This window comes from Mastigoproctus giganteus, chromosome 13, assembly GCF_048544385.1.
Source record: "Mastigoproctus giganteus isolate SK-2022 chromosome 13, ASM4854438v1, whole genome shotgun sequence".
Taxonomy (NCBI): Eukaryota; Metazoa; Arthropoda; class Arachnida; order Uropygi; family Thelyphonidae; genus Mastigoproctus; species Mastigoproctus giganteus.
Window position 1 is genome coordinate 38,783,922 of NC_143587.1, and position 27,001 is coordinate 38,810,922.

At 37.7% G+C, this 27,001-nt stretch overlaps 1 protein-coding gene across 1 annotated transcript in view; it reads left to right on the forward strand.

Annotated features, from left to right (window-relative positions):
* The window catches only part of LOC150075981 (uncharacterized), a 701,253-nt gene that overhangs the window by 305,977 nt on the left and 368,275 nt on the right, over window positions 1–27,001 (forward strand). Inside the window, 2 exon segments of the mRNA XM_090387465.1 lie at window positions 6,452–6,487; window positions 20,020–20,053. Coding sequence (XP_090243591.1) covers window positions 6,452–6,487; window positions 20,020–20,053 — 70 coding nt within the window.

Consider the following 27,001-nt stretch of genomic DNA (forward strand, 5'->3'; position numbering starts at 1 on the left):
CGTTTTGCGCTTAATGAAACTCCATTCCAGCTTTTCGCTGTTGAACCTTTATGGTTTTATGGATGTATTCCTAGTTTGCTATGCTTAAAGGTTTGGAGGCGGCATCAAAAGGAATTCACAGGATGGTGAATATGCAAACTTGGAAATATTCAGTTTTCAAACGTTAACCCTCGCCACCCATTTGTTACTTTAATAAAAACAGACTTTTTTTTTTTTTTTTTTTTTAAATTATTTTTTTTAAATTATAGTTTTAGTATTTGCATTTTAATTTGAATGTCTATATTTTATTTTTATATAAATATTATATCTTTTGTGTGGGTATAAAATGGAGTTTTATTTGAACAGAATAAACGAAGAAAACTCAAAGATATTTTGTACACTCGATTCAGCCCGAGAAAGTCATAATTGTCGAGATGCTGAGATTTCGAGATTATAATTACTTCATGAAGAGATTTGCTGGAATTTTCTTATCTGTATATGGCAACAAGGGGGTATAGTCTATCGGCGGAAGAAAGTCATCCTCATCCTTCTCAAATAGAACTCTTAAAGAATTCCTATTTGGGGTGGGAGAAAGCGCTGTTTGTCGCAAATGAGAATCAACTAATGACGCTAAAGTTACACTTTAACGTCATTAGTGGCATTAGCTATATACTCATTAACAAATACTGTCAAACATATCCAGGGAGTGACAAAATTTATTTTTGTAATGGCGCAGTAATGTTATAAGAAGGTTACCTAAATGGAATGATTCCTTTTTCTTCTGTTTTTTTTTTTTAAACAAGTGAAAACAACAACACAGTACTAGGAGGATCATTGAGAGATATAGTACAGTATATATATCCTGAGTGGTTTATGGATTGCCAATTGGCCCTTCTTCTGTAGACCAAAATTCGATAGCGGCTTTTTGCTTGTAACATGACTCCAACATATTCGCCACTTTTGATTACTACGTGTAAATACCATCATCTCCTCTGCTGATAGAGGCGAAAAACGGCGAGGGAAATATGAATGCTCCCTTATCTGAAGGTCGCAACTAACAATTTCAGTAACCGTTATTCAGAATGGGGGGGAGGGGGGAACCCACACACACACACACACACACACACACACACACACACACACACACACACACACACACACACACACACACACACAAATACTGTAATATTAATTAAGAAATTCGATTACTTTTTAACAGTCTGTTAAAATGTTTAAAACAGTTAAAAAATCTGTTAGTAATCGAAAATTACGGTAAAATTGAGGTTGTTTATTTGAAATATGTTTATTTAAAAATTAATTTCCAGAATTTGGAGCACCAAATTCTGAAGGTGCGCATTACTAGTCAAGAATTTGTCTTGATTCTTTGTTCTTCGTTTGTGGAACAGATTTCTCCAAACTATTTTGAAATTGTAGTTGTGAAGTTAATTTAATCCCGAACCGTTAATTTAAGATCATTTATATGTCTGAATAGAATTATGTTCCTTCAGTAGTGTTTTTTTTTTTTTTTTTACTTTGATATCTAGTTTCGTAAATGTACTTGAAAATCAGAATCGTTGAGATTAGATTCACATTCTAGCGTATGGTCCTTGTGAAGTTCTAAGCTCAGTTATGAGAAGAGTCATCACCAGATTTAGCAGAGGGAGAAGTATCACCAGGGACTTAACTTTGGGGGACACACATATTGACTTCTTCGCGACGAACAAATGCATTTGTTGTGGATAACGACTATATATTTCAAGAAGAGCTCTTTTTATTTCCAGAGCGACATATATGATAGGACCCTTTAAAAAAAAAAATTATTAGAGATATTGGTACAGATGCGGCAGAAATTTGTAGCTCAAGTTGTGCAGCTGTTAAGAGTTACACCCCCTCCAATTAACTGTATCTTATACACTCATATCATCAAATCTGGCTAACTTTTGCGACCCTTCGTCCGAGGTAGGTACCTCTTCCCGACACTGCTTTGTATTTCAGTGGTGAGTTTTCACAGGGTGCAAGATACTGCCGGAGACAGCGCCATTCTCAAGGTCAGGGATATGCCAAGGTGCGTGCGTAACCTACAGCAGAAAAATTGTTTTGCTAACTCTATTCAGCATCATCGTTTCCCAGTCGTTCAAGAAAACATCGAATAATGTCCATATTAATTGACGAATGTAATGTATATATAGTTAATGGACTTATCATTCACCATATAGTTATCTCTTCAGAATAAAATGAACCATTGTATAGGGTGTTCGACATGATGTCAGAATTTTATCTTTTAATATTTATAAAAATGGAATGAATTATAATAATGAAATAATCTCGCGATTCCTGTTATTTTATTATTATTTTTTTAATAATCTAGTTTGTGTATTTATTGTACTCTGTACAACAAATACACAAAATGTAGTACGCAGACTTTTTGAGCGTTTGCTCTTTCCAGTTATGCAAAGTTGGATTTCAGTGACATAAAAAATAAACTAGCGATTAATTCCCATTAACCGCTACTTCTTTGCTACGTGTAAGAAATTAGTAGTAAAGTAATAGTAGCTTCCATATTGAAAATATATCAACATGTTACAGATTTCTATCCAGTATTCACTTTCCTGAAACTTTATGCCTCTAGGAAAGCGAACTGTTAAGATTTGCTAGGTTCGCGCTCCTGTGTAGGAATTTTCACGTAGTAGTAGTGGCATGTGATGCAAGAAAGCAAGTGTATGAACTTATGCAGCATCAGCCAAAAAAAAAAAAAAACACCTACCACAGTTAGTACTGTACTTCGTTGCAATCAGAAAATGTGACAATGACACAAAGTGTGCATGCTTCGGTACAAAAATTTGCCAAAAACGAAGTGGGTTCCGAACTGGTGATTCAGTAATTGAACTTTGTTTTTGGAATCTAGTTTCTGCTGCGTTAGATTCACGTCATATAAATTTATGCCATTTTTGCAGACTTCTCTTATTTCTAACTCGGTTGTACTTGATTTGTCAAACCAAAAATTACGGTTCTTAGCGATAGTATAATGGGTTCGTTACTTGGCTGGAGAGGTCTGAATTAGAATCCCATGGGAGATGGAGGAATTCTTAAAAGCCTCTTCAGGGGCTCACATTTGGTGAGTATGAGCTTGGCAAACCCATGGTCCTGAGCTGGATATCATCATTCTTCTCTTTCTTGGTGATTCCTTTCTACTTCTCTCTCTCACTCAGGGTAACTCGGGAATTTTTTTTTTTTTTTGGCTTATGTTTGTTTGTTGTTTGGGAGCATTAACAACTAAGGCCATATTGCTCCGGGGATATACGGTGGTCATTCCCTGACCTTTCCGCATCATCCGTATTTGGTGGTCACAGGCTCGAACCCCGGTCTAATCAAGAAGCGTGTGCTATGCACTGCCCACCTGGCTATGGAGGCGCCTTTTTTTTTTTTGGCTGGTGCAGCATAAGCCTCAGGCTTCCTTGCACCATATGGCTAATAATAATAATTCTGGGCTCTAATGGCCACTACACACCTTCGGGTAAACCTGTCAGGTATGCCTGTGCAGGCATGCCTAAACAGGTCTACCAGACACCCGTAGTGCATCCACACACTCCGATAAACCTGTCACCATTCATTCAGTCGGCTGACATGTAATATACTTTGTTTGTTTGCATATAATATAAAAATTACATTATTTTATTCAACTTACCTCAATCCCAGTTTCGTCGTCATTGCTTTCAATATTGGAGCGAGAGCTTCAAGGAATGTCTTGATCGTTCAAAAAACTTAGCAGTTTGAAATACTATAATTTTGGTTGGTAGATATCCTCTGTAATCGATCCTGACTTCGATGACGCTTTAACTTTTTTTAATTCTTTGCGATAATTGCTTTGTATGTTATTTATTTTCTTGACAACACTTTCTTTGTTGGCAGAAGGCTCAACCTCTCAATTTTTTCAACAACCTTGAATATGCTGCTTTTTTCTTTGCACGATCATGATATTCTTTGCACTTAATTTGCCATAAGCAAGGTACACTTCTATAAATCTCTAAAAATTCTTCAATGCACTCTTGATGGCTTCGGGACGGCATTTCGTTCCTATAATACATGCTTTCTAGCTTATCTGCTATGACACAGCACTTGAACTGAAACTGATGAAATCGTCTGGCAACACCTGTCCAGGTGTTGCCAGATGATTTAATCAGTTTCCCCCTAGATCAATTTAAAATTCTCCTATATTAGCAAAATTCTCAGAAAAATCCCCCAGATTTATTAAAATTTAATAAAATAATATAGTAATGAATTTTATTATTGCTGTTATTATAAATTATATTTATTGACACTCTGATGTTAAAATTTACTTCTACTTCAGGCAAATTTTTTATTAATCAGCAACAAAATTAATTTTTTTTTCATAGAACTGATGTAATTATTAATGATAGTTGAATAGGGGAGTCCCCCAATCAGGCAGTGTGCCTGATTGGGGGATTCCCAACACACACACACACACACACACACACACACACACACACACACACACACACACACACACACACACACACACACACACACACACACACACACACACACACACACACACACACACACACGTTTAGGCAAATCAAATGATTTTTCATATTTCCTCCAGTTGCCTGTGCAGTTTTATATATACACGCTCGGTAGACCTGCACAGGTCTGCCGGACCAACACACCAACAGGTTTACCTGAAGGTGTGTAGCGGCCATAAGTCATCTCGAGTTAAAGGGAGTGGTTTTCCCGAAAGTTACTCTGTGTGTTTCAGACCGCATGACGTAAAAATCGACCATAAATACACTTCAAAGGTATAATACACAGCATAAAGAGCATGTTTAATATTGTGTGAATGTGATGCTTTATCACTAGAGTAGTCAGTGCATTAAGAAATCATTCAGGCAAGAAGAAATTATTTGCACATGACAGTGCTGGTCATGATGTTAAGAAACTAATACCTGCAATCATTCTGTGAACTTAATATTATAATTACTGGTCATAAAAATCTTTTTTGTTAAAAAATATAATTTTTTTAAAAATAAATATTAATATAAACATAATATTAATTTATTACAATGCAATTCAAATTTTAATATTTTAGCTAGTATATATATATATATATATATATATAAAATTGGGGAAGCTTGTGATCCCCAATATATACCAACTGGGGAGCTGATATACACTACACTACACTAATATCTGGACATCTGCATATCTACAAATAACCTTTATTTACAGGAAAACTAATAACTTGTGCTGAAACCTTTTGTCTCTGTGAAATGCACTCCACTGGTTTTTTGTAAATGTCCTCTGATATTTTCTGCCATTTAGCCTTCAAAGCAGTGACCAGATCAGCTCTGTTTTTTGGACAGTCTCTCTTCACATGCACCTGATGGTCTAATTCATCCTAGAAGTTCTCTGTAGGATTGAGGTCAGGGCTAGCTAGTCCAATTTTTTGTTTCTCATATCCTCATTTCCAGTCCTCACAACATGAACTGATGTATGATGTGATGCTACAATGTAGGTGATGCATTAATGCCCAAGATATCTAGATAGACCTCAGCATTCATGGTTTTGTCCAAAACAACCAGTGGTTCACAGACAAACCATGAAAAATAGTCCCAGTTCATCATTCTACTTCTGGCAAACTTCATTGTTGGGACATACAGTCTGGTAGATAGCTTTCTCTGGGAATCTGCCATACTCAGGCATGCCCATCAGACTGGTTGACCATGTACCATGACTCGTGAGTCTATAGCACTCCTTTCTATTGGTTTATGGCCCACAAACAGCTGGCTTTACACCAAACTAAACAGCATTAGTCGGGGTAATTAGCGACTGATGGATTGCTGTATGACCACGGTAACCCATATCATGCTACATTGTGCACACTATACTGGTGCTGATATGTGTCGCAATAGTCTTACCGAGGATCTATGTGTGCTGCAACAATATTGACCTGTTTTCCGACTGGATGATTGTTTTGCAGGGCTCTGCTGTTTATGTTCTGTCAGCTCCAGAGGTTTTCCAGGTTGTTTCATGATGGTTTGAGCATCAATCCACTTCCATTTGCAGATCACATCACCAATTGACCTAGAGATCTTCAGTACTGTCAATGTCATATATAGATTGATTATTTATGTGGCACTCTATTATCATTCTGTGTTGGAAGTACGTTAGCTCCAATGATCATGACATCTTGTATTCACAATTTTATTAGTCTCCTTTGAAGGCCAATGACCATATTTATAGTTGCGCATGGTAGGACATAAACAACTATCAATAGAGGGTATCTGAATATTAATGGTAGGGCACTGTATATGTTCTCAAAAGTATTAAGTATTAATTTTAAGTATCTTAAGTATTAATATTGTTTAACGTTTTATTGTTTAATTAATATTGTTTAAATTTGTAATTGTGTTTTTTTATTTATTTTTGTTTATTTATATTTTCTCTCTTCCAGGTGACAATTTGGAGAAGGCAGAGCATTGTCCAGCAGGTAGTACATTGCAGATTTAATTGTTTAATCTAATTTAATAATAATCTAATTTAATTTAATTTAATTTAATCTAATTTAATCTAATGTAATAATTATATGGCTATATTGGAATAATTATATGGCTGTAGTTTGTTTTAGTGATTTTTTTTTTTTTTTTTTGAAAATATTTTAAATCTAATTAGTGGGTAATTTTGATGATAGGAAGTAAAAGTAACCAATTGCCATTATTGATGGATTAAAAAGTGCTTTTTCTCTTTCTGCTTAGCTATTACCATTGTTGTAAAATAGTACTTCATAAAATGTAATTATATGGATTGGATATGCATACCTTGTTTCTGTAGCAAAGATGCAGTTGTGTATGAGAGAGAGAGAGAAAATCAGGTGGAATTTTTGCATGTTAATTAGACCCAATTTTCATGACCATGAGCACATGCAAGTTAGGTATTATAAACATAAACAAAATTGAATAAATAGAATTTATAAACACACATAATAGTTGATAATTTGATTATAAAGTAATTAAGTAATAAAGTAATTAAGTAGTTCCTAGGTAGTTGCTTAATTGGGTCTGCGATCTTTATTCTATGGGTGGTATGGCAACTGTTGTATTACACTTTTGGGCATAATAAATATCTGTTTCTGGGACAGTCAGTTTTTTTTTTTCTAGGTATTAAAAAATGCTTGTTTAATATGCACACAAATTTTGTGTGTGTGTGTGTGTGCATACATGGATGCATAGTATATGTACTTAACTGTTGCAGTTCAAATACACTCGTGAGTCAAAACATTATGACCACACTACGTAATAGTGTGTTGGGCTGCTTTTGCTGTAATAACCACTTGCACTGGTGTGGCATCAGCTCCATGAGACTGAGGAAAGTGTCCTCAGGTATTCTGGACCAGCTGGACAGAAGGATGTCTCAGAGTTGGGCAACAGATCGGGGTACTGGTATGGATTGGTGAATGCTGCATCCCACAAATGTTCAGCAAGATTTATGTTGGGGAAATTTGGTGGGAGAATACACAAAATGCTTGTGCATGATCCTTGAATCATTCCTACACAGTGACACAGGGTGTTGTTATGTTTGAAAGACTTCATTTGGATACATGGTCACCATGTAGGGAAAAACATGGTCTGAAACATTTCCTATCTGGTGATGAGGGTGTGTTCAATGGAGATGAAGTGAGGAACACAGTGATGTCCATGAAAACATCCCCCAAACCATTATACCACAGCTGCAGGCTTGTTTTTGTTTGACTATGCAGTCTGGTTGCAGCTGTTCACTTGCATGCTGTCAAATATGTTTCTGTCTGTTGGCACATGGAGCCGGAATCTTGATTCATCAGACCAGATGATTCTTTTCCAGTCATCCAGTGTACAGGAATGGTGCTCTTGTGCCCACTGCAGGCGAAGGTGTCAATGAAAATCAGTCAACATGAATATATGAACAGGTAGCCTGCTTCATAGGCCTATCTGCAAGAGTACCCACTGGTTGGCATGCTCAGAAAAGTTTCTCTGTGCACCCTAGTTGTAGTCTGCCATTAATTGAGGAATTGTGAGCCGTCTGATTTCCTGGATGGCATGTGCCAGCATCCATTCACCTAGACTGTCAACTAGTTGAGGTGTCCCGTCTCAGAACATTGGGTGGTTGTGTGTCCCTCTTCAAACCATTCCTGCCATGCCTTCACTATGATGGCCCTCAAACAGCTGGCAATGTCTGTGGTTGCTGAGATGCTGGCCCTCATCTTCCTAGCACCACAAATTATTTCTCATTCAAAACTCCTTCAGGTCTTTCCTTTCCCCATTGTACAGGCTTTGTACTGATAAACTGGCAGGCACTATTGTGCCATCACTATATATGCTATGCTGGTTGCTGACATCACTCCTAGGTACTGTAGAATTTGCCTACTTGTGGAGACGGGTGGTTCTAATGTTTTGTCTCATGAGTGTAGAACTTCAAATGGTTTGAAATTGTAAAGTATTTGATAGCAAAGAGATCAGCTAAGACAAATTAAAAATTCCCTTTTTATATTAGTACTATGAAGTTTCAAGCCTTTTTTTATAAAAATGTATGCACAAAAACTGCTTATTTAAACTCTTAGCCACTGTTTTAAAAATATAAGGCCAATTTAGGATTTTAAAAAAGTTAATTTAAAATCCATTTTTCAGTTTTAAAAAATATGGGTTTGAAACTACTTAGCCTGTGATTCAAAAACAATGGGGAAAACTACTTATTTTAAAACTGCATAACAAATGTTTCTGAAACATGGGGATGAAATTGCTTATTTTAAAACTTCTTTTTTATACATAGACATTTTATAATGCCTATAACTACATTATTTTTTTGGCTAAATATCCTCATGCTTAATGCAGTCAGTTATTTGAATTCACACATTGATCTTTGCAGTAGTATACAAAAGTAGAAAGCGAGTTGACTGAATACTTATTTTTCCATGATGTAAGTGCAGTATGTACAATGTAACACATACCAGCTTAATGTACTGTCCACTTATTATTGTAATACAATGATAATTGTTTTTATGTATTGTTTAAAGGATCTAGTAGATATTTTATCTTCAGGCTGAGAAATGGCATATAATAAAGAAACAAATTAATTATATATATATATATATATATATATATAAAACTAAAAATAATATGTTTAATAATAAAAATGAAGTCTTTAATTATATAAAGAAAGAAAGAGATGACTGCAAGTCTCTCCACAAGTTTTAGATACATATTCCTTCTACTTCTGTCCTCGTTATTTATTTGTTTCTTCACTCTTCACTCTTTTTCTATTTTTTTTCCCTTTCCATATTGCTTCTATATATATATATATATATATATATATATATGTATGTTATCATCCATATTTCAGCGAATAATACAAAGGCTTCTAAGAATTTTTACATTCGAAGAATATACTGATAAAATGTGACTGTTTCAGTGAAATAATCAGGGTAGTGACACAATATTGCAAAAGCAATTTTTTATAAATGGCATTTGACAGTCTACAATCTGATGGCACAAAAATGCGACTAATTTTATGTGGCATGAGGCATTAGCTGGGAGGGGAGCCTCAGAAGTGGCATCATGCTTGTACCAACTAACAAAGTCCATCAATGATGGAAAAGAATTTGTATTCATGTCTGACACTTGTGGAGGGCAAAATAAAAATGCAATCTATCAACCGTGTTTATGTATGCCATCCAAACCACCTTGAATATCTGCAAAATAAATCAAATATTTTTCGAACCAGGGCATTCCCAGATGAAATGCGATTTCGTGCATGCACACATTCAAACTGCAAGCAGAACTGGTGGTATTTTTGATTCTCCTGGATGGCATGCATTGACCAGAATGGCTTCAAAATCTGGGAAGTATCTAGTGAAAGAAGTCAGCCAGGAAGAGGTATTATTCCGGCACTGTAATAAAAAAAACAGAAAGATAGACTCTACTGGGGAACCAGTAAAATGGCTTGAAATTGTCTGGCTGCAGTATCGGAAGGAAGATCTGGAAAATATTTATTTCAGGTATAGCTACCCAGGTGAAAATTTCAAATGCTTTAAAATTCAAAGATGGATTCTTCGTGGCTTCATCTTCTCAAATTTGGAATTAAAGAAAAAAGACAATGGCCCTCTGCAGATCCAGGCTGAGAAGCATAAAGATCTCATGGACTTATGCTGAGAAAACATTATTCCCCAACACTATCGTGGGTTCTACAAAGGTCTCAGTGAAGCTGATGATGATGATGATGGCAATGATACGGAAGAAGAAGAGAATGAATAAATTTAATATGTGATTGAATTTATTGTGAACAAAAATGACATATTTCAGTAAAAATTTAATGAGTACAAAAATGTAATGTGCCTTTCTCTGAACTATTTTTAATGTCAAAAAATGTTATCTAAAATACCATAGTATTAATTAATTTATTAGTGAACTATTAAACAACATCATGGAAATCAGTGTTAGTATATATCATGCTATAAGTAACTATTTTTAATTTTTTATCATTTTGTATGGTTTTTTTTAGTAATTGAAGGAAAAGTTGTCAAAACTGTTTTTCCTTATTCCTGAAAAAAAAATGTGATTTTGTAGTTAGTTGTTTGATTAAACCCTCGATATCCAGAAAGCATAGAGTTCATTCACCTTTGTTTACACAGTGAATTTGCTGCTAATGAAAATATTTATTCCTGAAACCATCATAAGTTGTAACCTTTTTTTTTTTTTTTTTTTTTAAGTTATTTTCAAAATCTCAAAAATATGAATTATTTTATTTCATTTTTTATTAAATAATTTGAAACTGTGTAGTCTGTTTTTTCATTTTATGCTAACTTTTGTGTTTTAGCACAAAGGTAGTAAATCATAGTGGTATGTGTATCCCTGGGGCTATGTAAGTCCTTCCAGGGAATACACTGGCATATTTATTGAAAAATCATCTGTATCTTTTTAATATCTATATTCTAATTTTTTTTGTATTGCTCAGGTTAATTCATCAGTTGTCATCATTACTGTAAATAATCTCAAAGTGGAGACAAATTTCATATAAAAAATAAAACAGGAGTTGATAAAAAAAAAAAAAATCATGTTTTAAGGAATAAAGAAAAAGGGGGAAAAAAAAAAAGCTCAAATACCACTGTTAGTAAATTCAACATCTAATAATGCAGGCTGCAGGTGTCCTTACGACACAGCTCACAATTTCAGAAAGAAGACACAAAAAAATATTAAATTTGATGAATACTTATTATATTCCTATAAAAATATTACTAAAGAGTATTATATTGTATTTCTGATAATATAAGTAATGTTTTTAATATGAAAATATAAATATGAAAATAAATAAGTTTCATCTTTTATAAAAATAACACTTTTTTGCTTGTTTTGTTTAAAAAATGAATTGGAACGTGACTGCCTGAATACAAGCACATGCCTAGTTTGATGACATGATCAATTAATGATAAATAAATAAATAAAACATTCACTGCAGTGTGCCTAGTGAGTTTGGTTGAAGGGCACTCATGTGAGAAGAGATTAAATATGTAGGTTGTGGAGATTGGTAACTATGTATCTTAGAGGAGAGCTGGTTGAGGTTTAAAGCATCTGAGAATGGCGCCTCCATAGCCAGGTGGGCAGGAGCAGCAGTGCGTAGCACATGCTTCTTGATTAGACCGGGGTTCGAGCCCATGAGCCACCAAATACGGAGGATGCGGAAAGGTCAGGGAATGAGCACCGCATATCACCAGAGCAATATGGCCTTAGTTGTTAATGCTCCTAAAAACCAAATAACAACAACAACAGCATCTGAGAGGAGGGATAGTAAAATAACGATGGGGAAATTTTCATGTTATTAAATGATGCTAGAACCAGGGGGCATAAATTTAAACTAAGAGGAAATAATTATAGATTGGATTGTAGGAAGTTTTCAGTTTGAGTTGGTAATAATCGAACAATTTGGCCTTGCTGAATCATTACCTGTGGGAAAGGGGAATACATAGGGTAGTGTGTCTTAGACTGGTGCAGCAAAAGCTTTTGGCTTCCTTACACTGTATGGCTAAATACTAATAAAGTTTTTTTTTTTTTTTTTTTTTAAAGCTATGGCTGACTTAGGAAACATGCTAGCTTTATAGTGTATTGCATTTCTTGTTTTTAATATGCAAAGTATCTGTTCATGATAGATAGCAAAACATTTGTAAATGTTCTGTGAAATGCACCTCTTATGATGTATAGATATGCTTTACCCAGTTGTTTTTCTTAAGTGTGTTTGAACTGTATTTTTAACAATCTGGCACCCATGGGGACTGGTAGATGCCAGATAACTGTAGTTTCTGGTTGCTTGAGAGTTAGTATTAAAAAAAATGCTTGACTATTATACTAAGCTCAATACTTAGAAAATTAAGACAAACATAGACAAATTTTACTAAAGAAACTGAGTTTTATTATAGAAACCGCTTTTTGAATACAGTAACTTACAAAAAAACACACTCAAAACTGTTGCAGTAGGTAGAGAGTTTACTGGGTAGACATCGCATGAGAATATTGATTGATATTTATTACTTAAAACAGTCCCAGCCAACCAATGGCAACACCACTGTCAATTACACACAATTTAGCAGTACTCTTATATGGGCACCTCCGTAGCCAGGTGGGAAGGAGCAGCAGTGGGCAGAACACGCTTCTTGATTAGACCTGGGTTCGAGCCTGTGACCACCAAATACGGATGATGCGGAAAGGTCAGGGAATGACCACCGCATATGCCCAGAGCAATATGGCCTTAGTTGCTAATGCTCCTAAAAACCAAATAACAAACATAACAACATCTCCTGTTTGCCCAAGTACAGGGAGGGAAAAAACCTGCCATGACCAAAAAAAGATTGATATGAACAAATTGAAAAATAATCAAATTACATAAAAAAATAAAATATACATATAATTAAATTTCAGACAAAGTCCAAACTTCATTGGAAATATCTGCATCTGTTCACATTCTGTTGGAAAGCCAGCAGCACTAGGAGCTGCTGAGAAGAGAAATACCAGTGCCAGGAGCTGCCAAGAGCAGAAATTCCAGCACAAGGAGCTGGAGTTGCAGTGGATATAGGAGACTGAAGCCTCCACGATTTCACAGAATTCTAGGTAATTCAGCATACACCATACCGCATTACAAATCCAAGGCTTCCAGATGCAGAAGAGTCTTCTGCCTAAGAAATATTGCAGTTGCAAAGGCTTGGAAAGCCAAGAAGTTCTCCTGTTTATCAACTAGAATTGTCTCGTAGCCTTGTGCCATAAGATTGAGAATACTAACGTGAGATACCAATTCAATTCGTAGATCACAGTACTCCTCACAGTTGTACATAATATGTTCCCACGATTCTCTTTCGCCACAGTGGCAGCTAGATCTTTCATTAATTCCTAAATCATGCAACTTTGCATTAATCGAACCATGACCAGTTAATAAGAACATAGCTTGTAAGTTTGGGGCAAACCATTTGAATTTTATTGAGGCTGCATTTCTTAAATCTGGGAAAAATATTTTGTGTAATCTGCCCTTTATCACAAACACTCCAACACTCTTGCCAGACTTTTACCAAAGCATCCCAGATTCTTGTCCTTTCCTTCCTGGGATCTGCCAAAATGTCCACCTGTATATTCAGAAAAGAACAGGGAATGCCACGGCGGATGAAGTAAGCCAATGCACAATACAATAAATGCAGATCAATAGGCAATTTTCCAGTCACAAACTGCAAAGCTGGGGTTCTGCATGCCATGCACATCCTAAGGAGCATTACTCTTTGAATGAAACTGAGCTTTCTAGTAAATACTTTTCCACTTGCACGTTCAAACCAAATTGGTGCACCATACGTTACCATGGGGATAAATACACATTCATATAGCAAGTTAAGCACCTTACCTTTTATTCCCCAGCCAACTCTAGTGATTTGAGTTGGCTGGGGAATTTAATCATCCGAATAAATTTCCTCACCTTTTCTGATAGATAAGTAACATGTGAGTTGAAAATCAAAGATCTATCAAACGTAATGCCTAGATATTTTAATTGCCTTGCCGATTTTAGGCTCGACCCATTCATTCTAACAACCGGGGGTCTTCTACTTGAAAATTGATCCTTAAAGACTATTGTCCTTGTTTTGGTTCCTGATACGGTCAGTTTATGTAACCTACACCAGTTGTTAAGTTCAAACAAAACCTGCTGTGACCTAGTTTCTAGTTGCATCCATGTATTTCCTTCAATAAGCAACACAAGATCATCAGCATATGCCACCATCTCTGTATGCTCAAAGTCCCTACGCAACCAGTTCTCCAAAACTAGGTTCCACATTAGTGGTCCAAAAACCGATCCTTGTGGGCATCCCCTGGTCACCTCTCGTACAATAAAATCAACCAACGACTTAACAGTCACTGTTGCACTGGGCTAGCCGGGTGGGTAAAATGCCTCCCTGGCAACCCAAAGGTCGCGGGTTTGAATCCCGCCTCGGGCTTGGATCAAAGTACTGCAAAAACCTTGGGAGGTGCATTATGGCCACAGAAGCCGATGCGGCAACAACTACCCAAAAAAAAAAAAAAAAAAAAACCAGTCACTGTACGGTGCATGAAGTAGTCCTTTACTACCCTAAAGATCTTAGTTGAACAGCCTGCAAGTCTCAACATCATACGAACGCTGCTCCATTGAATGGAGTCAAAAGCTCCCTCAAAGTCAATAACGATTCCAAGGGCATACTTATTGTTCGAGCCTAATATATAGTTTTGCAATGCCCGAAGCACATCTTCTGTTCCATGACCTGGAGTAAAACCATATTGTCTCCCAGACCAGCCTAAGTTTTTTTCAGTATAGTCAGTAATCCGTCTTGCCAGCATCCTTTCAAACAGCTTTCCTAATCCAGGGAGGAGGGCAATAGGTCGATAAGATCGTGGATCATTCTTTGGCCTAGATGGTCCCTTCAGTATCAGCTTTAATAGGGCATCCTTCCATGGTGATGAAAAGGCCCCGTCACGTAGGCAGCTATTAAAAGCTTCAAGCTCGTCGATCCTTCTTGAAGGATCGACGAGCCCATTTAATGACCTCTCCTTCAATGAGGTCCATCCCTGGGCATTTATTGTTCCTTATGCATTGTACTGCATCACAGAGTTCAATCAGGCTAAAGGGATCCTCGTCATGTACCCCAGAGTAAGCATGACTAAGCCTTTTCATCAACATCTGTTCCTCATCGTCTTGCTCAGAGATAGTATCTCCAATCAGATGATCCAAAATCGCAGACATACTTTCTCTCCAACTCGTACTTTCCTAGTCAACACCTCCAATAGAGTATGCTGTATCTCCATTATATATTTTAGTCTTGCCAGTACATAGCTTATATACAATTCTCCATGAGTTATTGCCCACTGTTCTAACCAACGTTCTCCTGGCAGTTAATTTTGATTTAGATATCATACGCACGTACACCGTATCCTCTGATACTCTACTTTAAGTAGTAGTAGTGGCATGTGATGCAAGAAAGCAAGTGTATGAGTGCAGCATCAGCCAAAAAAAAAAAACACACCATTCCCTCCAAATGCCTGTACAGTTCCTCCTTAAATTTATTCAACCTATCAACTTCCACAATGACAGATGAAAGTTTGTTCCAGCAATTAACCACCCGCTGGCTAAAGGCAAATTTCTGCACATCTATTCTACATCAGTCTTTTCTTAATTTGAATTTATGCCCCCTTAGGTTTGTAATCTGAACAAGTGGAAGGATCCCATCAGAATTCAGCATGCTCAACCCATTCAAGACCTTATACACCTCAATCAGATCACCGCGCAGGTGCCTAGTCTCCACCCACTGCAATTTGCAGAACTTAAGCCTCTCTTGGTAAGAGGATCCCTTCATTCCCCTCACCAATCTTGTTGCCCTTCTCTGCACACGCTCAAGTAAATCTACATCCTTCCTAAAATGAGGCCTCCAGACCTGTATGCAGTACTCAAGGCGTGGCCTGACCATTGCCTTATACAGAGGGACAATCACCTCCTTCTCCCTGCTAGCAAAATTCCTATATATCATTGACAAAACCCCATGACCTGTCCTGGCAGCCTGTCTGCATTGCTCAGAAAACTTCATATCTGACTGCACAATTACTCCCAGATCTTTTTCATTTTCTACCACCTTAAGTGTAGTACCACACAGTTGGTACGTTTCTCTGAGGTTACTTCTACCCATATGCAGTACTTTGCATTTGTCAAGGTTAAACTTCAGTTGTCACTTCTTAGCCCATCTGCCCAAATTATCTAGATCCTGTTAGCATTAGCATTAGTAGAGGCATATGATGCAAGAAAGCAAGCTTATTCAGCATCAGCCAAAAAAAAAAAAAAAAAAAAAAAAAACAACCACTACTCCCATTTCACCCCTCAATTCGTTCGAAATACCTGTCCAGCTGAGCCTTAAATTTGTTTAGGCTATCAACTTCAACAACAAGCGATGGAAGTCTATTCCACAAACCAACTGCCCGCTGGCTAAAGACGAATTTCCGCACATCTATCCGACATCCGTCCTTCCTCAATTTGAATTTATGCCCTCTCAGGTGATTATTCCGAGCAAGAGGAAGAATCCCATCGGCATTGAGCATGCTCAAGCCATTCAAAGCCTTGTACACCTCTATCAGATCACCTCGGCGATGCCTAGTCTCCAGGCTCTGTAATTTGCAAAACTTAAGCCTTTCTTCGTAAGAGCAACCCTTTGTTCCATTCACTAATCTTGTTGCCCTTCTCTGTACTCGTTCCATCAGCTCTACATCCTTCTTGAAATGAGGCCTCCAGACCTGTATACAGTACTCAAGGTGTGGCCTGACCAATGCCTTATACAAGGGAATAATCACATCCCTGTCCCTGCTAGAAAAATTCCTGTATATCATTGACAAGACACCATGAGCTACCCTTGCAGCTCGTCTGCACTGCTCAGAGAACTTCATATCTGCCTGCACAATTACCCCCAGGTCCTTTTCATTCTCTACCACTGTCAGCGTAGTACCACAGAGTTGATACGTTGATCTGGGGTTACTGTTTCCCATATGTAGTACTTTACATTTGTCAATGTTAAACTTCATTTGCCACCTCTCAGCCCATCTGCTCAACCTTTCCAGATCCTGTTGCAGCAGCATAGTATCAGTAGTGTCCTTAACAACCCTGCCAACCTTTGTATCGTCTGCAAACTTGGACATTAAGCCTGATACACCATCATCAATATCATTTATAAATACAGAAAACAACAATGGACCCAACACTGAACCCTGAGGAACTCCACTAATAACATTAGTCCACGTTGAGCAGTGTCCATTGATTACCACTCTCTGTCTTCTGCCACTCAACCATCCCTTTATCCATAGCAGCAATTTGCCTCGAATGCCACACTTCTCCAATTTGTGCAGCAGTCTTCCCCCCCCCCCCCCCCCCCCCCCCCCCCCCCCCCCTCCCCTCCAAACACATTTCTAAGATCCAAATATATAATATCAAAGTTATTCCCTGCATCCAGTTCTTTTGTGACTACATCACAGTATCCAATCAAATTGGTTAGACAAGACCTGCCCTTAACAAACCCATGCTGTGTCTGAGCTATAACTGAATTCTTGTCCAGATGATCCTGCAGTGCTTCTTTAACCAGTGCCTCCATTAATTTTCCTGGAACCGAAGTTAAACTAACAGGTCTATAATTACTTGTGTCAGCCTTTGATCCTCCTTTGTGAATTGGGGTTACATTTGCACATCTCCAGTCCATGGGTACCTCCCCTGAGTCCAAAGAAGCTCTCATAATTATGGCTGGGGGTTTGCTTACTTCCTTTGCTGCCTCCTTTAATATAACTGGATAGATCCCATCCACCCCGGGTGCCTTTTTTATGTTTATCCTCAACAATTTCTCCTCCACTTTCCTCTCAGTTATTAGAAAATCATCTAGCTCACTGCCAATGTTTACTTCACCTACGACATTCCCCTTCCTGAATAACTCCTCATGTGTGAATGTAGATGCAAAATACTGGTTTAGATTGTTAGCCACCTGAGCTGGATCCTCAACTGTTGAACCATCAACATCCAGTGGACCAATCTGATTCATCCCTTTCCTTCTTGAGTTTAAATAGGTAAAGAACTCTTTTCTGTTTTTCTTTGCATCCTTTGCCAAGGATTTCTCATAATCTGCCTTTGCCTGCCTAATCTCCTTTGTGACTTGGTTACAGACCAACTTATATCTATCATAGGCTTCCACGTCACCCATTAATTTGTATGTATCCCATGCATTTTTCTTCTCTGCCATATGTCTCATTAGTTCATCTGACAACCATCTGTTCATCTGTTGCAGTAGCACACTGCCATTACTGTCATTAACAACCCTGCCAACCTTTGTATCATCTGCAAACTTCGACATTAAGCCTGATATACCTTCATCAATATCATTGATAAATATACAAAACAACCGTGGACCTAACACTGAACCCTGTGGGACTCCACTAATAACATTAGTCCATGAAGAGCAGCACCCATTGATTACCACTCTCTGTCTTCTCCCACTTAACCATCCTTTTATCCAGTGTAGCAACTTACCCTTAATATCATTCTGCTCCAATTTGTACAAGTCTTCCATGCGTAACAGTGTCAAAAGCTTTCCTGAAATCCAAATATATGATATCAAAATTTTTTGCATCCAGTTCCTTTGTAACCACATCATAATAAAGTCACGCCTATAAAACATTTTTATGTTTTGCATCACCCCCTGATCCATTGGTTGATCAGACTTGTGATGTTAGCTGGAAGATAACACACGAAAATGTTGCCATTAACTAGCTCTTCAGTAGGAAGATGTGCGCGACAGTTATCCAAGAGCAACAAAACTTTACTATTCTCTGGTAATCCTTTCTTTCATAAATTTTCTTTAACACTAGGGACAAACAAATAATGAAACCACTTGGTAAAGATTCCTGCTTCCATCCAACTATTACTCTGTGCATGATAATGTATGGGAAGTTTACTTACGCCTTTAAAGCACCTTGGCAAAGTTTAGCAAATTTGCTGACCACACACGGCTTTACCTTATGATTTCCTGATGCATTTGCACAAGCGAGCACAGTTACATGCTCTTTATTTTGCTGAAACCCATGAGCTATCTTCTCATTACCACCAGACAAAGTAGAATTAGGCAGACACTTCCACATTAATTCTGTCTGTTCTGGGGTCAAGTCATTTTTTTCCACCATTTCACTTAACACTTCACGAAATGAAGCTGCAGCCTGAAAATCAACTGATTTCTGCTCCCCTGACAAATCCAGCTTACGGATGCCGTGACGAACCTTGAATCGAGTAAGCCAGCCACTCGAAAATGAACACTTACCTTCAATTTTCATTTTCTCATGAAATTCTTTCACTTTTTCTTGCAACATAGGTCCAGAAATGCAACCACTCCCGGATCTTTTCAGCGAAAACCACTCATACAGGGCCTGGTCAAGCACTTCCATTCTCGGTGTATGAAGAGTATGACGCTTCTCTACACTCTTGTCACTCTCTGAGTTAGCATAAAACTCCTTTATTTTCTGAGACTGAGCCTTAATGTCATATATCGTTGATGAGCCAACATTAAATTCTTCCATGAGCACTGCAAGACTTTCACCTTTCTCAAGCCTCTTAAGCACTACCTGTTTCGGCATACTAGGGGTTGAAAGAGAACACAGAATTTGAATAACAATAAATCAACCGGCATATTTACACAGTGAATTGTCGGGAGTGAGAGGCAAACATGTAATGAGGGACGTGCATGCACGTACTCACAGTGCAAAGCAGTGTGGCAAGTTTGAATAATTTTATCTATAAATTAATATGTATCATTTTAATTTTTCAACTACCTACTATTTCCAAGATTTTTTGCCAGTTGCTTGAATTCCAGTTAACGGGGATTCTACTGTATGTTCATTTGTAATAGCTGTTTAAATAGAATTGAAAATGTCAACAGATTTTTACTTTAATTTTTTTTTAATTGTCTAAATATGTCTTTTTTATTAGTTTTTTTCAGTGATGTGACTTTGCCCGCCTTCAGGTAAGTTCTTTCATTGAGTTAAACTTAAGTCTTATTTATGTATTTCATATTTGATTAAGCTGTATTTGGAACAGGGATAAGTAAAATTCCTGTTGATGGAAATTTTGGGTCCTCTGATGCTAGAGGTGTAGGAATAGTGGGCATATGAGAAATGGCTTATGAGTTGTTTGATAGGTTACATTACAACAGCCCTGATACTGTATCTTCAAAGTTAGTGGCACTCGTTCTACAACTTTGATACTCCTGTATCAAAGTTGTAGAACGAGTGCTTTTCTGTTTTTCCTGTTTTTCTATGTAATAGCATAGAAAAGTATTGTACAGTTAAAATGTATCAACAGTTTAGTAGAAGTCTATAAATGTTACACCTGCAGTAGGACTATTCATGGTTTCAAAGTGTCTTGGACAGCAATGATCAGACCTACTAGTCCTTTTCATGATCATCTAGATCAATTTCTCAATTGGTGCTCTGTAGATCACTGAAGCTCTACACAAGTATTCATCACTTAAGATTCTATGTTGAGGGATAAATTTTTATATAATTTAATTACAGGTATTGTTTATGTAAATATTTGCGAGATCTTATTTAGTTGTTCTGATGTTCCACCTAAATTAGAGTATATGTTGTGGTGCTCCAGGGTGTACTAAATGTCGAGTAACACTGATTTAGATGATCATTGCATTTGACATTTTTTGTTTGGGATTATATGGTATCTAGGGTTTGTATTACACTCCTGCATCTGCAAGATTTAGAGGAACAGATGCATGCTTCTATCAGCACCATTGGTGGCATCAGTGTAACCTCCCTCAGCACCACTGATGCTGTGCTGTGCTGTGTGTCAGCCACTATAATGCCATTTTAGGGCCCCAAGCCTGCTAGATGATGGTAATTTCATATCAGTTATGTGTCTTTTATATGCCTGTTCTTCATAAACAGTTACTGTACAGTATGTTCTTATTGTTGAAGTTACATGTTCCTATGTGTACATTAGCATTAGTAGAGGCATATGATGCAAGAAAGCAAGCTTATGCAGCATTAGCCAAAAAAAAAAAAAAACCCACTCTCATTTCATCCCTCTGTTTGTTTGAAATACCTGTCCAGCTGAGCCTTAAATTTATTTAGGCTATCAACTTCCACAACAAGGGATGGAAGTCTGTTCCACCAACCAACTACCCGCTGGCTAAAGGCAAATTTCCGCACATCTATCCTACATCTGTTTTTCCTCAAATTGAATTTATGCCCTCTCAGATGATTATTCTGAGCAAGAGGAAGAATTCCATCAGCATTGAGCATGCTCAAACCATTCAAGGCTTTATACACCTCTATCAGATCACCTTGCCGGTGCCTAGTCTCCAGACACTGTAATTTGCAAAACTTAAGCCTTTCTTCGTAAGAGAAACATTTTGTTCCATTCACTAATCTTGTTGCCCTTCTCTGTACTCGTTCCAGCAGCCCTACATCCTTCTTGAAATGAGGCCTCCATACCTGTATACAGTACTCAAGGTGTGGCCTGACCATTGCCTTATACAAGGGAATAATCACCTACTTATCCCTGCTAGAAAAATTCCTGTATATCATTGACAAGACACCGTGAACTACTCTTGCAGACCATCTGCACTGCTCGGAAAACTTCATATCTGCTTGCCCAATCACCCCCAGGTCCTTTTCATTCTCTACCACTGTCAGTGTAGTACCACAGAGTTGATATGTTGCTCTGGGGTTACTGTTTTCCATAAGTAGTACTTTACATTTGTCAATGTTAAACTTCATTTGTCACCTCTCAGCCCATCTGCTCAACCTTTCCAGATCCTGTTGCAGCAGCATAGCGTCAGTAGTGTCCTTAACAACCCTGCCAACCTTTGTATCGTCTGCAAACTTGGACATTAAGCCTGATACACCATCATCAATATCATTTATAAATACAGAAAACAACAATGGACCCAACACTGAACCCTGAGGGACTCCACTAATATTAGTCTATGATGAGCAGTGTCCATTGATTACCACTCTGTCTTCTCCCCCTCAACCATCCCTTTATCCACAGCAGCAATTTGTCTCCAATGCCACACTGCTCCAATTTTTGTAGCAGTCTTCCATGTGCAGTGGTATCAAAAGCCTTTCTAAGATCCAAATATATAATATCAAAGTTATTCCCTGCATCCAGTTCTTTTGTGACTGCATCATAGTATCCAATCAAATTGGTCAGGCAAGACTTTCCCTTAACAAAACCATGCTGTGTCCGAGCTATAACTGAAGTCTTGTCTAGATGACCCTGCAGTGCTTCTTTAACCAGTGCCTCCATTAATTTTCCTGGAACAGAAGTTAAACTCACAGGTCTATAATTACTTGTGTCAGCCTTTGATCCTCCTTTGTGAATTGGGGTCACATTTGCACATTTCCAGTCTATGGGTACCTCTCCTGAGTCCAAAGAAGCTCTCATAATTATGGCGGCGCCTCCGTAGCCAGGTGGGAAGGAGCAGCAGTGCGTAGCACACGCTTCTTGATTAGACCGGGGTTCGAGCCCGTCACCACCAAATACGGAGGATGCGGAAAGGTTAAGGAATGACCACCGCATATCCTGGAGCAATATGGCCTTAGTTGCTAATGCTCCTAAAAACCAAACAACAACAACTCATAATTATGGCTAAGGGTTTGCTTACTTCCTTTGCTGCCACCTTTAATATAACTGGATAGATCCCATCCACCCTGGGTGCCTTTTTATGTTTATCGTCAACAATTTCTCCTCCACTTTCCTCTCAGTTATTACAAAATCATCTAGCTCACTGCCAGAGTTTACTTCACCTCTGGCATTCCCCTTCCTGAATAACTCCTCATGTGTGAATGTAGATGCAAAATACTCGTTTAGTTTGTTAGCCAACTAAACGAGTTGAACAGTTGAACCATCAATATCCAGGGGACCACTCTGATTCATCCCTTTCCGTCTAGAGTTTACATAGGTAAAGAACTTTTTGCTGTTCTTCTTTGCATCCTTTGCCAAAGATTTCTCCCTTAATCTGCCTTTGCCTGCCTAATCTTCTTTGTGACTTGGTTACAGACAAGCTTATATCTATCATAGGCTTCCATGTCACCTATTAATTTATATGTGTCTCATCCATTTTTCTTCTCTGCCATATGTCTCATTAGTTCATCTGACATCCATTTAGGCCTAAATCTTGAACAATATTTCTTAGTTGGTATGTGAAGCCTAGTAGCTTCCAAGATAAGTTCTTTGAATGCTTCCCATTTTGAATTTGCTGTTGGTAACATCATCAGTTGGTCCCACTGTATAGAATTTAAATACTGTCTCAGACCATCATAGTCACCTTTACGAAAGCAAAAACCCTTCCCTTTACCCCTGATGGTAGTTACCTCTTTGAGTAAATCCCACTTCAGCACACTGTGATCACTGCCACCTAGTGGTTCCGTTATCTGCAGATTCTTAATGCATGAAGAATCACTACTGATAATCAGATCAAGAGTATGACCCCCCCCCTCTAGTTGCCTCCCAAACATGCTGATGTAGAAAACAATCATCCAATAAATCCACAAAAGCCTTGCTAGTGTGTGAGGTGACCAGCCCCAAAATTCCAGTCAATATCTGGGAAATTAAAATCCCCCATTATAAGACTCTCTGATTTACTGGCCCACTCTATTTCACTGTACAGTTTCTTATTACAGTAAACCCCCGCTATTCGCGGGGGTTACGTTCCTGAGAAATTCCGCGAATACTGAAAACGCGAATACTGAGTTATGGCGCCCATGGTAATAAAAGGGTTCCGTTCCAAAGTATGAAATATATAACAAAAATTAGTCTAAAATTTTGTCTGTACGTATTATGTGTATTTACCTACATAATATGACTATGTTCATAGACAAACGTAGAGAGTAAGTACATAAAAAAAAAAAAAAGCATAAGGCATCGAAATGAAAATAAGAAACAATTTATTAAATGTAATACTGTACATATTTATTAGACATTTTAAAGAAACCTTTCAAAAACATATCAAGAACATGGGTTGCTGGGCGAAAAATAACCATATCGATTTTTAAATCTTTCAAACCAGCCTTTGCTGGCTAAAAAACTTATCCCGCGAGTGCTATCACCAGTTTCACTAAAGTGTAGTGTTGATAAAGGTGTTTTGCCTTTTCACGAATGATAAGTGAACTTAACGGAATTTTATTTTGAGTTCGGTCTTCTATCCACAGATTTAAAGCCTTTTCCATTTTTTCTAATTTCACATCACGAGTTATAGAGCAAATTTTTGATGCAATTAGCGCGTTTTCACGGACACTACGGCGGATTTTTTCTTCCGATTTCTTGATTGATCGTACCGTTGACTCATTGATTTTATAATGTTTTGCCACTGAGGAGACACTTTCACCATTAGAAATTTTGTCTAACAATTCAATTTTACTCGCTAATGTCATCACCTTCTTTGATCTTTTCACAGTTCCCTTTTTATTCGCGGCCATATTTTTGTAGGATTAGAAAAGAACTTGTCCACAATAAAATCACTTTCTTTTAACTTTAACACGCTCGAAAAAGTCTGTTTACATCAACACACTGCAAAATGGTAGATTTTTCACTTTTGTAAACGTATCAATTAAAAGCAAGAGATGAAACCTTCTATGACAAGCGCATTACACATACTGAACAAGGATTAGCTTGAAACATCCGCGCTCGCGATTTTGTCACCCCCCACCCATTGACCGCAGGACACTTCCTTTTTACACCTTTTAAGTTATTTTTACTCATTTTTAGAGAATAAAGCACAATTACAAAATGAGGAGGCACACTTGATACACATAAAGCTGTGAGCGTGTATCAAAACGAATAAACAACACCATAAAGGCAGAGACAACTCTATTAACACCTCACTAGCTCACATTTTACATTTCTGGGGGTTACTACCATAAAACAATAAAAACAATTTCCAGTTGCGTTCCTGCTAGTGGAATCTGTTATAAACTGGTAGTGAACTCTATCTAATTGCATTTGCGATAATACCGATAGCTGTAATTGTGTTGGTTTTTAAGTTATTATGGTGAAATGTGTTTCCCCTTCACTGCTATAAAAAAATAAATACATTTTCAGAATCTTCTCTTCATTTCTATCGTGTTGCGTTCAGTTGGGGTGATTCCGCGTTCCACTGCCATTTCTTGTAAACACAAAGGCGAATCGTGCATATGCGAATTCAGTTCCTGTTATATAAGATAACGTTCCCCTAAATTGTGTAAGTTTGAATTAGTGTAGTGTAAACACGTGTTATAAGACGACTGACTGTACTACTCTGTGGACTGGGCAAAATGATTTTAGCCACACCCATGTTTTTTTCATGGCGGAAAATGTTCCGGCGCTTTAAAATTCACATTTTTTTAGGTTTAAATCAGCGACCGCGAATACGCGAAACCGCGAATACAGATACCGCGAATAGCGGGGGTTTACTGTATATTCATCAGAGTCATTAGGCCTATAGCACACTCCTACTCTCAATTTTGATCTCCCAATGCTTATGTCACACCAAACTGACTCGACACTGCACTGCGCAGCAATGTCGACTGGCTTCACTTTCTTGGAATTTATGTGTTTCTTAACTAATAGCATAACCCCTCCTCCCTTCCTCTCCTGTCTATCCTTTCTGTACACATTGTACTCCCCAAATTCCAGTTCTGCATTCCATATATCTGTGTGATACCACATCTCTGATATACCAGCAATATCTGCCTTTGATGTTTTGAGCAATACCTCAAATTCATGAAATTTATTTACCAAACTCCTAGCATTGGTGTACATGCAAGTATACATGCACCTGTTCCTATTCTTAGCTACCCTAACACAACCCATGTTGTACCGCAATGACTCCCAGCAGTCTCTGAAATACTCTGCATCTTGTTTTCCAGGCAGCTGCTCATTCCAATAGAAGCAGTGTTATGTACATGCCAGAATTACGTGTATGTTATTTTGTTATTGTATCCTACACCAGCAGTATTAGCATTTAGGCAGAGTACCAAATATAATGCAGATTTGGTCTTATATACTGCAGTTGTCATATTGGGGAGATTTGCCCAGTGTGATAACTGCTCTCTGGTGTGTCTTGGATTTTACTTCTCATATGTGTGGCAGGCAATATTATGTTTTTTTGTTTTGTGGTTTTATTACAGGAGTAGTGATTGTCGATTTCTACTAAATGGCTGATACTTTGCAAAATTGTTACTGAAATTTTTTTGTGTTCTTTATCATACTTATGATTGCAGCACTCCTGCAACCTAGCTTATTGAATAATTCATAGGTGTTTTCTTTTATATAGCTGTCATTCCAAACCTATAGTTTCTTTATTTACTATCCTGTACTAGTTTGAAAGGTCTGGACTAGAATCCCATCAGGGATGGGAGGATCTTATTGAATCCTTTTCAATGAGGACTGAATTAGTCAGTCTCAAAGGTTTTCCTAGGATTTTCTGAGTTTTACTCACACACACACACACACACACACACACACACACACACACACACACACACACACACACACACACACACACACACACACACACACACACACAGGCTTGGCCATTTACTTCCTCACTAAGCTTCTGTCTTACCCAAGACCATTATATTATCCAACTCTCTTTTGCACAACCAAGAGTGGGGCACATAGCATTGGTGGATTGGGAGGATGTTTCTTATATATAAAAATACTATAGTTATGCTTTTCAATCTGGTTACTTGAAGACCTGAATTATTTCCTCTTCTGAAATATGTCATATTAGCATTAGTAGAGGCATATGATGCAAGAAATCAAGCTTATACGGTATCAGCGAAAAAAAAAAAAAAATCCCTTCCCATTTCATCTGTCCATTTGCTCCAAATTTTGTCCATTTCTTCCTTGAATTTATTTAAGCTAACAACTTCCAACAACAGATGGAAGTTTGTTCCAACAATTAACCACCATT